This window comes from Caretta caretta, chromosome 2 (assembly GCF_965140235.1).
Source record: "Caretta caretta isolate rCarCar2 chromosome 2, rCarCar1.hap1, whole genome shotgun sequence".
In the NCBI taxonomy this organism is placed as follows: domain Eukaryota; kingdom Metazoa; phylum Chordata; order Testudines; family Cheloniidae; genus Caretta; species Caretta caretta.
In genome coordinates this window covers 49,333,379-49,346,328 of record NC_134207.1, presented here as the reverse complement: position 1 = coordinate 49,346,328, position 12,950 = coordinate 49,333,379, and the positions used below count along the sequence as shown (strand labels likewise).

The window sequence follows — 12,950 nt, the reverse complement described above, 5'->3', positions numbered from 1 at the left end:
ATCATTCCCTCTCTGCATCCAGGGGACTGGTACGTTGCCCTTGACTTGAAGGATGTGTACTTCCACGTGTCCTTAATGTTGTCCCACAGACGGTTCCTACGATTCCTGGTCAACAGTACTCACTATCAGTTCATGGTCCTTCCCTTTGGCCTCTCGGTAGTCCCTCGGGTGTTCACCAAGTGCATGGCAGTTGTGGCAGCCTTCCTACAGAAGCAGCAGGTGCAGGTATTCCGATATCTGGATGGCTGGCTAATCAAGGGCCACTCTCTGACCCAAGTGGAGGACCACGTGAGCCTGCTGCACACAACATTTCTCCAGCGTGGCCTCATCCTGAACATGGCGAAGTCAACCATAATTCCCACTCCAAGAAGGTACCAATGAATTTTATCCTTTGACTCCACTCAGGCCAGGGCCTTTCTTCCAGAATCTCGTTTCCTTGCCATGAGCGCCATCATAGAGGATCTCAAAAGGTTCCCTATGACGACCGCGAGAAATTGCCTAAAACTGCTAGGGCACATGATGGCTCCGTCCCCTTCAGGCGTGGCTAGCCCGAGTGTACAGGCCAAACCAAGACCACTTAGACTGGTCACGATCACTCCTCAGGTCCTTGAGGCCCTCCGGTGGTGGCTCAATCCACGGACAGTCTGTGTGGGAATACCTTTTTCCAACCCTCAGCCCTCGCTATCACTAGTCACGGATGCATTGGCAATGGGATAGGAAGCGCACCTAGGTGGACTCAGGACTCAAGGTCTATAGTCCCAGGCAGAAATTTCACTGGACATCAACATGAGGGAGCTGCGTGCGGTGCGCCTCACTTGCCAGACATTTCAAACCCATCTCCGGGGCAGATGTACTCACAGACAATACTGACAGACAATACCACCGCGATGTTCTATATAAACAAACAGGGTAGTGGAAGAAGCCTTCTTCATTGCCCATTTGATATATTTGGAGGCATTGTATCTTTCAGGCTCACAAAACGAACTGGCCGATCACCTCAACAGGTCTTTTCACAGCCACGAGTGGTCTCTCCTCCCGGACATGGCGATCAACATCTTCCAAAGGTTGGGATCTCCCCAGATAGACCTGTTTGTGACACAAAGCAACAGGAAGTGTCAGCAATTGTGCTTTTTCCTGAATCATGGCCTGGACTTGCTCACAGATGGGCTCCTCTCATGGAAGGGGAGCCTGCTGTACTCGTTTCTGCCTTTTCTGCTGGCACATAAGGTCCTCCTCAAGGTTCAATGGGAGAAAGCATCCTTGATCCTCATAGTGCCAATGTGGCCCCATCAGCACTGGTTCACCATGCTGTTAGACCTATTGGTGGACATGCCTGTAGCCATGACTATGGTTCTGGACTTGATCACACAGGACCACGGCCACCTTCAGCATCCCAACCTGAAGTCTCTCCACCTCACAGCATGGAAACTCCATGGCTGAACTCGTTAGAGCTCATGTGTTCGGTCCCGATTAGGGAGGTCCTCCTTGGCAGTAGGAAACCCTGCACTTGTGCCGCTTATCTGGCTAAGTGGAAGAGATTCTCTGTTTGGTCCCTACAAAAGGGCACTCCTCCATTACAGTCATTGGTTCCCTTCATCCTAGACTATCGACTTTACCTGCAACAGCAAGGTCTGGCAGTGTCTTCAATCAAGGTGCACCTGGCCACTATTTCATTTTTCCATCCGGGCTCAGCTGGGTGGTCAGTATTTGCTAACGCTATGGTTGGCCGCTTCCTCAAGGGGCTAGACAGGCTGTACCATCAGGTACGGCAGCTGATTCCCCCATGGGATCTTAACCTGGTGCTCTCAAGGCTGATGGGCCCGCCCTTCAAGCCCGTAGCAGTGTGCTCTCTACTTTACCTTTCTTGGAAGGTGGCATTTCTAGTGGCTATAACATCGTCCAGGAAGGTGTCTGAGCGCAAGACCCTGACGTCCAAGCCCCCTTACACTGTGTTTTATAAGGATAAGGTACAGTTGTGGCTGCACCCAGCGTTCCTCCAGAAGGTGGTTTCGCAATTTCACACAAATCAGGACATCTTTCTTCCAGTGTTTAGCCCTAAGCTGCATGCTAATGGCAGGGAACGCATGCTCCATTCCCTGGATGTCAGACGGGCATTAACTTTTTACGTTGAGCGGACAAAGCCATTTAGAAAGTCGACACAGCTCTTCGTCGCCATTGCTGAGTGAGTGAAAGGTCTTCCAGTTTCCCAAAGGATCTCTTCATGGATTACAACCTATATCAAGGTGTGCTACCACCTATGAAAGATACCAGCCCCAGCGTTAACAGCATACTCCACAAGAGCACAAGCTTCATCTGCAGCATTCCTGGTGCAGGTCCCTGTTCAGGACATCTGCAGGGCGGCGACGTGGTTGTCTATTCACACTTTTACATTGCACTATGCCATTACACCTCAGGCTAGAGACAATGCCATGTTTGGCAGAGTGGTCCTGCAGTCTACAAATCTGTGAACTCCGACCCCTCCTCCAGGGGACTGCTTGGGAGTCACCTACTTGGAATCAACATGAGCAATCACTCGAAGAAGAAAAAACGGTTACCCAGCTTTCCTATCTGTTGTTCTTTGAGACATGTTGCTCATGTCCATTCCAAGACCGACCCGCCTTCCCTTCTGTCAGAATATCCAGCAAGAAGGAACTGAAGAGGCATCAGGTCATCAGGGACCTATATACATGGCCATGAAAGTGCCATTCTGGGAGCTCCACAGCCGATCCGATGGGTACCACTAAAGGAAAAAACCTTCCAACGACTGTGCATGTGGCGTGCGCACACCTACTTGGAATGGACATGAGCAACACATCTTGAAGAACAACAGTTAGGAAAGGTAGGTAATCGGTTTTTACATTCCTTTACTACAAGTTCTAGCAACAAAACCTTGATAAACCACTCTTACTTCCTCTCCAGCCACATAAGCTGTTCTTACATTCTGATTGATCCTGGGGCTGGAAAAAAAGCCTTATGTTGTGAGCCTTAAGGAGCTGAAATTATTCAGCTTATTGAAGCTGTAAACATGGTGGACCAGTGATCTGAGATGGTACAGGGAGTCCTTTTTCTAGATGTCTGGCTGGTGTGCCTAGCTCACATGCCCAGGGTCATACTGAACACCACATTTGTGGCTGGGAAAGAATTTCCCCCCCAGATCAGATTGGCAGGGACTTTGGGGAATGGGGGGAAGAGTTTGCCTTCTTTTGAAGCACAGAATATGATTTTCCTGAAGGGATCATCTGTGCCTATTTCGTCTAATCAACTCCTTGCCATTGCAGCAGCACTGGTGACATCTTGATCTCTCCTGTTGTCTGCTGGTGGCACACAGTTTAGTGTCTAGAAGACTGAAATGCTTTAGTCTAACTAGAGTCTTTGGGTTTTTATAGTGGGATCTGGGTAAAATTTAATGGCCTGTGTGTACAGGAGGTGAGACAAGATGATCTAGTGCTCTCTTCTGGCCTTAAACTCTATGAAACTGTGAATGCAATATACAGCGAGCCTTCAAGTTCATGATGGATTTGTTATTGTGTTTCAGATTCATAATACAGTTGATGCACTTTTCATTGCTCTTTGAAGATATAAGCTAACTATTCTGAAGACAAGGTATCATCATGGCTCATGTCACCCTATATACTCTTTCCCTTGCCTCCTTGATCATGGAAAGTAATGTCACAGCAAAGAAATTTTATTGAAGTTCCACAGTGCAAGAGGCAGGCAACGGCTGCTACCACTTGCACATGACAGAGCTCCCTAGGTTGAGGGTTTGTGTTGACAGGTCATGAGTAGGCCAGAGAAGAAGCCAGGCAGAGATGGAGAATCCACTGTTACACAGGTCTACTATGTAAGGATCCCCAGAGTCTATTCCAGCTATTAGGCTGCAGTAGACTCCATGCAGTGGCTCCTGTGACTTCGTAGGAAGATTCCTCTCCAACCCCCAATGCTTGACCCAGCCACAGTGGTTGGTCTAGACCTGGATTTGCCCCAAGTGAATTCCATATTGACATTGTTATTTTGCTTCTTTGCAGATGGCAAAGCTCCGTAGCCTTTCCATCAATGCTGAGACGGAACCTGCTCGCCCCCTGGTGGATAACTGGCGCCCTCCTCAGCCTCGGCATTTCAGGATGGTGAGAGCCTCGTTCCAATAAAATCTATGCTGAAACTGGGTGTCTTTGCGTGAGGCAATGCCTGCATCCCAAAGCCTAGTTAGCTTTGTGCCCTCTCCTGCTCTTCCTCTGGATGCAGCGCTGCATTTCACAGTCCAAAACTCTGCATAATGAAATGTGATGGGTCCCCGACTCTAATTTTGAGATGTCAAAAATTACTCGAGGCAAATTCGAATATTAACATGAAAATGTGGAATCTGTGTTTGGATCTCAATAACAACTGTGTTGACTTTAATAGTAGCATTTATATGGCTATTTCTAAGGAAGAAAAATGGAATAGTTACTAATGGCTAGAAAAGGCATTTCTCCATTAACCTTATGGTCTTCAGTGCTTGCCTTTTTCCAGACCAAAGACGTTTCCAATTAAGAGGTTTCTACTTTGTATTCATATAGAAATATGGAGAGTACAAAGACTCATTAAATTTCCATTGATAATTAAGCAAGTTAAGATTTTAATGAACTGAGAGATTAATATTGTACAATTTTATGTTGAAAACTGAAATCAAGTTGTCAAATTCAGGTTATTAAATGGGGGGGGAGGAGAGAGTTCCTACTTTAATTATTGTAAAAACGGACTTATTCTTGTTAGAATGTCAACATTCATTTTAATGTTAAAGCAACTGAAATGAAATGAATTTCAAGAAATCCCAGGATTTTCTTTAATTTCCTGCATTTGTAGGTCTTATCAGTGGATGAAAGTGAATAGATTCTGTAGAAAACCCTTTAGCATCCTAAGAGTTACTTAGTCCCCATTTTTTCTACTGTACCATTGTCCTTACATATCTGAAGGCCAAATTCTGCCCTCGTATACCTATGAAATTGAGCCTGATGTCGGTGAGATTTGCTTGCAGGTATCTCTGTTGGACTTGTGGTAGCAAAAGCAATAAAAGAGTATTGTATGACTGCACTTGAAGTAATAGCATTTCTGCATTACGCGAACCAACACTAATGAAAGCTCTTTTGTAAGAAATGGTGTTTGGGGTTTTATTTCGAATTCTGAGGACAGGAAAACGCAACAGACAAAAATACTTGTCAATGTCCTCCTAATACATCTCTGTATACATTAGGGATGGATAAGATTGTAGTACCTAACCCTGGTTGTTTGTACCATGAAAAAATGGGTGATTATCACTTCAAAAGGTTTTCTCTCCCCCCACCCCACTCTCCTGCTGGTAATGGCTTATGTAAAGTGATCACTCTCCTTACAATGTGTATGATAATCAAGGTGGGCCATTTCCAGCACAAATCCAGGGTTTAACAAGAACGTCTGAGGAAGGGGCAGGGGTAGGAAAAAACAAGGGGAAATAGGTTACCTTGCATAATGACTTAGCCACTCCCAGTCTCTATTCAAGCCTAAGTTAAATATAATCAATTTGCAAATGAATTCCAATTCAGCAGTCTCTCGCTGGAGTCTGGTTTTGAAGTTTTTCTGTTGTAATATCGGAACTTTCATGTCTGTAATCGCGTGACCAGAGAGATTGAAGTGTTCTCCGACTGGTTTAGGAATGTTATAATTCTTGACATCTGATTTGTGTCCATTTATTCTTTTACCTAGAGACTGTCCAGTTTGACCAATGTACATGGCAGAGGGGCATTGCTGGCACATGATGGCATATATCACATTGGTAGATGTGCAGGTGAATGAGCCTCTGATAGTGTGGCTGATGTTATTAGGTCCTGTGATGGTGTCCCCTGAATAGATATGTGGGCACAGTTGGCAATGGGCTTTGTTCAAGGATAGGTTCCTGGGTTAGTGGTTCTGTTGTGTGGTATGTAGTTGCTGGTGAGTATTCGCTTCAGATTGGGGGGCTGTCTGTAGGCAAGGACTGGCCTGTCTCCCAAGATTTGTGAGAGTGTTGGGTCATCCTTCAGGATAGGTTGTAGATCCTTGATAATGCGTTGAAGGGGTTTTAGTTGGGGTCTGAAGGTGACGGCTAGTGGCGTTCTGTTATTTTCTTTGTTAGGCCTGTCCTGTAGTAGGTGACTTCTGGGAACTGTTCTGGCTCTATCAATTAGATAAATTATTACCAACAGGAGAGTGGTTTTTTTGGGGGGGGGAGTGTTGGGGGGGGAGAAAACCTGGATTTGTGCTGGTAAGGCCCACCTTGATTATCATACACATTGTAAGGAGAGTGATCACTTTACATAAGCTATTACCAGCAGGAGAGTGGGGTGGGGGGAGAGAAAACCTTCTGTAGTGATAATCACCCATTTTTTCATGGTTTGTGTGTATAAAAACATCTTCTGTACTTTCCACAATATGCATCCGATGAAGTGAGCTGTACCTCACGAAAGCTTATGTTCAAATAAATTGGTTAGTCTCTAAGGTGCCACAAGTCCTCCTTTTCTTTTTGCAAATACAGACTAACACGGCTGTTACTCTGAAACCTGTCATCTGTAAAATATGGTATTTCATCACAGCAACTGCTAATTGGCACTTTCCCCCACTATGATGTCACTTGTGTGTCTCTGCTTCAAGAAAATCCTCATTCCTAATAGCATTTACTTCTCGTTTGATCATATACCATCCTTGATCCTGCCAAAACCCATATATTCAGAAGTATTCTGCTTGAAATTTTCTGAACTGATCTGGCTCATGTCTAATGATGACATTTCACTCTAAATTGCACATGAACTCTAGTTTCCTACAACGAAACGCATGATCAAACTAGATGAGCTGTTGGGTCACTCTGAATTTAACTTTTAACCTCTGCTTCACCTCCACACGTCACAGCCCACAAGCCTGACTGTTTAAGAATGGCATTAGTAGCTTCTTTTCCCTGAAGACATAGAATAGATATTCAGTCAGTCACAACGAGTCCTGTTGAGGTCTAAAAAATATCAGGTAATAAATTATAAGGAGGCAAAAGTAAAGTCATGTAACTGATTCCTGTAAGCCTGGAGAAAAGCCAGCTGGGCCAGTTCCAAATAATTCCTCAATAGGAGCCAGTGGGTCTGGAACTTCCCTCTTCAGTGCTAATGCAAAATTCATTTTTCTGTCCTTACACACACATCTGGAGAGGTAATAGATTAATGCAGGATATTTTGTCACATTATTAGCCCAGAATACATCTGTGTATGTGAACGATTCAATATAAAAGCTAGCATTTAACAATGTTGGGTGGGACACAAGAAAGTATTTTAAGAATAACATGAGTCTGTTCTTACTTCATTCGTGATATTGGGGGGGGAAAAAGCCCAGTTCTTTAACTCTGAATTTCCTAGTAGCTTGTACGACAACCTTAATAGTATATTTTAAATGTATTATTAAATGTGATACATATCATTCTTTTCTTTCAGGAAGTAATGCTTACGAAGGTTATGAAATGTGTACTATGCATACAGAGTATGCATGTTTCCAAGTTTAATGTCCCAGGACCAGATCACTTCTTTCCTTATTAAAGTCAGTAAAAGAGGGAATCTTCCTTGTTATTTACCATAAGGTTGAGTGCAGTGTCTGTTCCTCCCATCCTCCCCTCAATTGCAAGATGATGGCAGAACAGAGATGAGACCTCCAATACTGTTGTAGTCATGGATCTGGTCCCAAACATGAATCATTTGCCATCACAAATCAAGTCTCCCTGTGCGTTTTGTGGTACTGCCAACTCAAAAACTATGAGTCAGACCCCCCAAAATCACAAGAATTGTTTTAAAAGATTATATTGGGGGTGAGGGTTGGCTTGTCTTTTGATTTTTGAACTCCCCCTGCCCATCCCTGGTGAGTGTCAGCGGCAATTTGTATTGCTCACTCCCACATTTTTTGGGTAAGGTAATTTTGCTGCCTTCCAGTTCAAAGCCCCCCCACCCGACCCAGTTCAGCTTGTCCCTGAACCCCCATCAGTTCATCCCAGTGCAGAAAGCCCCCCTCAGTTCAGCCTGTCACCAACCCCTCCAGTTCAGCCTGTCTCCACCCCCTCAGTTTAGCCCATTTCCCCATCTCCCTCAAAAGGTGGCTCCTATCTCCAGTCAAAACTGGCAACTTGCCCCATGCATCAAAAAGTGAGGCTTCAAATCTACAAATGCCCTTTCACCAAATCTTGTTTGGCTTTCCCTTGAAATATGTGTTAACTACTGATATTAAACAATCTGTTCCACCTTGTATTTAGCTGTGACACTCTCAGTACGTTTCCCGGACCTGAAGACGAGCTCTGTGTAAGCTCGAAAGCTTGTCTCTCTCACCACCAGAAGTTGGTCCAATAAGAGATATTACCTCACAAACCTTGTCTCTCTAATATCCTAAGACCAACGCAGCTATAACAACACTCGATTCTATACCTGTACATGTGAGAATTGTTTGACTTAGAACAAGTTTTAAAAGAGCACCCTTTTCAGTGGTGTTCAGCTGTGCAGTTTAATATATATGCAAAACACGTATGTAATAGAATCAAATAGGATAGAGCCCAAAGTCTGATGGCTGGTGCCAAAGTGGTTGCACAGGGGGAGAGAGAGAAATTATAAAACTGTGTCCCCACCCGTGATGTTTTCCCAGATTGGCCTGTAGATGGCAGCAAAAGTACAAGAACAAGAGCTAATGCACTGAACCTGCCTTCACTGAACTCTATAGGCAAACTCTCATTGACGTAAGTGATGCAGGATCAATCACCACGGTATGCATCTGATGAAGTGAGCTGTAGCTCACGAAAGCTCATGCTCAAATAAATTGGTTAGTCTCTAAGGTGCCACAAGTACTCCTTTTCTTTTTACATTATCCTGGCGGCAGACAGAACTCCTTGTTTAACAGCAGTGATATTTTATTTCAGCCTGTCATTGGGTTTCCATCTTAAAAAGGCAGGATAGACATTGCATTGGAATCCACAAAAGGGCGGTGAGGACCTGACTTTAGAAAATCAAATAGTTAATTTGACATTGACAATAGTATTTTCCTTCCATAATCTGCATAGTAGCACATGTTGGTTACTATAATGCATTTAAATTTAAGATACACTGTTATTCTTAGCAATGATGCTTGCAAATAGGAAATGTGGAAGTTTCATGTAGAAATATATTGTATATTCTACAGTTTGTTTGGTGTTTTTATTATTTATTATATTACCCAAACAGTACCATCCTGTCAGATGTGCATGATGCTGAACAAAACTCATAGCTCCTGAGTTTGATATCAGTTACCCCAGTGTAAATCAGGAGTGATTCCACTGACATCAGAAGGTGAAATCCTGGACCCATTGAAGTTAATGGGAGTTTTGTCACTAACCTCATTACATGGGGCCAGGATGTCACCCAGGAGCCATAAAACTTCTGTAAGTGAAGTTGGAATCAGCTCCATAGTTTAGAGAAACGAAAATCTAAATTGCACTGGTAGAACTGAACAATGAAATTCTGTGAGATGAGGGATGTGGGGCAGCTGGAGATTTAACTTTGATGTCTCAACCCTGGTCAACAGAAAGAGTTAACCCATAACTGTACGAGGCCAGTATATTTTCTGCTGCAAAGGCTGAAAAGCCAAATAAAAATAACCATTCAGTGGTCTAAAGAAGGGCTTTGCACACCGAGCTATGCTGAGCTTCCACAGCTTGGTGGCTATATGGTACACAGTACATTTTGCTGTATTTTGATGCTTTAAAAAATGCAAAGGAATTGGGTCCACCTGTGTCAAAATAACCTGCATTCCTCTGAACCTGCTTAGGCCCAAATGTGGCATAAGGAATCAAGATGAAGCCTGAAATGGTGTAGGAATCACTTCTTTAAGACAAACAATATTTACTATAACCTTGGTGTCCTGACTCAGTTTATCAGCTCTCAGTAATAAAAGTGAATCAACACCCAATTTGCATGTAATGGATTAACCTAAATTTGGTCTAAACTGAAGGAAGTCCCTGCTAACGAAGTGAGAAGCCTGAAGCAAATGCTCACCAACAACCACATACCACACAACAGAACCACTAACCCAGGAACTTATCCTTGCAACAAAGCCCGTTGCCAATTGTGCCCACATATCTATTCAGGGGACACCATCACAGGGCCTAATAACATCAGCCACACTATCAGAGGCTCGTGCACCTGCACATCCACCAATGTGATATATGCCATCATGTGCCAGCAATGCCCCTCTGCCATTTACATTGGTCAAACTGGACAGTCTCTAGGTAAAAGAATAAATGGACACAAATCAGATGTCAAGAATTATAACATTCATAAACCAGTCGGAGAACACTTCAATCTCTCTGGTCACGCAATCACAGACATGAAGGTCGTTATCTTAAAACAAAAAAACTTCAAATCCAGACTCCAGCGAGAAACTGCTGAATTGGAATTCATTTGCAAATTGGATACTATTAATTTAGGCTTAAATAGAGACTGGGAGTGGCTAAGTCATTATGCAAGGTAGCCTATTTCCCCTTGTTTTTTCCTACCCCCCCCCCCCCCCAGATGTTCTGGTTTAACTTGGATTTAAACTTGGAGAGTGGTCAGTTTGGATGAGCTATTACCAGCAGGAGAGTGAGTTTGTGTGTGTGGTTTTTGGGAGGGGGGTGAGGGGGTGAGAGAACCTGGATTTGTGCAGGAAATGGCCCAACTTGATTATCATGCACATTGTGTAAAGAGTTGTCACTTTGGATGGGCTATCACCAGCAGGAGAGTGAATTTGTGTGGGGGGGTGGAGGGTGAGAAAACCTGGATTTGTGCTGGAAATGGCCCAACCTGATGATCACTTTAGATAAGCTATTACCAGCAGGACAGTGGGGTGGGAGGAGGTATTGTTTCATATTCTCTGTGTGTATATAAAGTCTGCTGCAGTTTCCACGGTATGCATCCGATGAAGTGAGCTGTAGCTCACGAAAGCTCATGCTCAAATAAATTGGTTAGTCTCTAAGGTGCCACAAGTACTCCTTTTCTATTCACCCCACAGTTGCTCACTGGGAACCGCTTCACTAATATTCAAAATAATCAGAGAGCTTGTCCTCGTGTTACCTCAGTGCAGCCAGTGGGAAAATGTTCCACTGCTTGTTTCACTCAATAGTGTCTCTCAGGCAGAAAGAATCTGAGAGAAGGTTATATTGCAGCCTAAGGTTGTTTGAGTGGCTGTTGTTTTCATGTCATGAGAAAAATACTGCTGCATGGCTGTAAAACTTCAGGATGGGGGCTGTGTACATATTCTCCTTCATTGTATTTAATGTATATTTTTGTATAATATGATGATTTATTTTATCAGTTTTGCAGCCCCACTCTCTTTTACCCTCCCCACCATGCATACATTCTTTCTGCTTCACTATGATGGGGTGATCTTCCTCTAACGTTGATTTTTCCTGTCCTTGTCTAAGCAGGAGCCAAACTCTCCACTGATTTATACCAGTCACTTCTTTGGGCCAGATTCTGATCAGAACATTGTAAATCCAGGGTGACCCAGTTTAATTTAGAGCAACACAATTGATTTGATTGTGCTCTCCCTAGTAGTGGATTAAGCCGTGGATTCAGGCCCTGACCTGGGAAGAGGCACATGGACCGATGCATCTGACGAAGTGGGTATTCACCCACGAAAGCGCATGCTCCAATACATCTGTTAGTCTGTAAGGTGCCACAGGACTCTTTGCCACTTTTACAGATCCAGATAAACACAGCTACCCCTCTGAATATTGAGACAAAGGGGCTGTAGGTATTATCCACTCCTTGGGGTGGGGGTATTTCCTAAGGGAGGAAGACAATAATTGCCTTCAGGGAGAATTCAGAGAAGTGACTTGATTCCTGCAGGAAGAGCTATGTCTGCTAGATTGTAGTGTGAAGAGAGAACATAGGGCAGGAAATCCAGAAAGCCTGGGCTGATAAACTGATGGACCTGGAAATGACAATGAGACCTAGACAGAAACCAACAGGCTGCAGGAAAGTCTTTGTTACTTTGAGGAAACTGGGCTTCAGAAAGACTTGACTTCGGGTATCCAAAGCATAGGAGCAGGAGACCTACAGAGAGAGACATGATTTGGGAGAGCATGTGATTAGGAACTGTGAGAGAATTTGAAGCTAGTTTATGGTTAGTAGGATAAATCCTAGAAAGTGCTGGTCACTCAGAAATGAACAGGATTATAGTTTGGAGCTAGAAATAAGATGTAAAATCTAATGTGTGAATGTTGCTACCTTAATCATCTGTACCTATTTTGTTAATGATTATATCTAACTGACCTAGCTGAGTCCAAAGGAATAGAAATAATACCACCTCTGTACAAATAGTAATATAAAAAAAGTGTTGACAGATAGATACTCTGTCAACACCGTGATGTTCCAACCTCAGATGTTAAATCTGTCTCTGCTATTAGAAGTATTATAACCAATGTTTCGTTTGTTACAGAGCCAAATCCTACACACCCAATAAAGTTTATTTATAAAAGGATTAACAGTAAAAGATACTTTGTCTTCTTGTGTTTGCTTTCATTAAGGACTGTTGATCCCTCCTTAATTAGGTTAGTGAAATCATGTTCTACTTGTGCAATATAAACTCTTCTTCATATAATGCTGAAGCTTAGATAAAAGACAATTTAGTATTTATGTAGGATTGATGTTTGTGAGATAATGCACCCCTGTATTCACACCCTACACACCATTGTAATAATCTTTGTAGAAAATATGCCTTGTGAGGTAGCATTTGAAACTAATAACTCACTGATTAGTAATATGATGAAATGTGTGTAGCAACATTATATAAAGTTACGAGTTCCTTCTCAATGATGCTGATAGCACATGTTCAAACCCAAAGAGCCCGATTAGGTAGGATTGGTCAAACAGGTTCTAAACAAAGCAATGTGTGTTTACTTCAGTTTACATATAAATTGTAAACAGAGT

At 43.3% G+C, this 12,950-nt stretch overlaps 1 protein-coding gene across 5 annotated transcripts in view; it reads left to right on the top strand.

Annotated features, from left to right (window-relative positions):
• Positions 1-12,501, top strand: part of LOC125632617 (carbonic anhydrase 3) — a 39,508-nt gene extending 27,007 nt beyond the window's left edge. For 2 of the 5 annotated variants that reach the window (XM_075125077.1, XM_048841119.2), the window contains 2 exons: positions 4,026-4,124; positions 7,464-9,185. In XM_075125077.1, coding sequence (XP_074981178.1) covers positions 4,026-4,124; positions 7,464-7,565 — 201 coding nt within the window. In that variant the 3' untranslated portion in view covers positions 7,566-9,185. Of the gene's footprint in view, positions 1-3,535; positions 3,604-4,025; positions 5,071-7,463; positions 9,186-11,443 lie in introns of those variants that run through there. The other 3 variants (XM_048841120.2, XM_048841124.2, XM_048841121.2) reach the window with 3 other exon arrangements.
• The last annotated feature ends 449 nt before the right edge of the window (positions 12,502-12,950 follow it).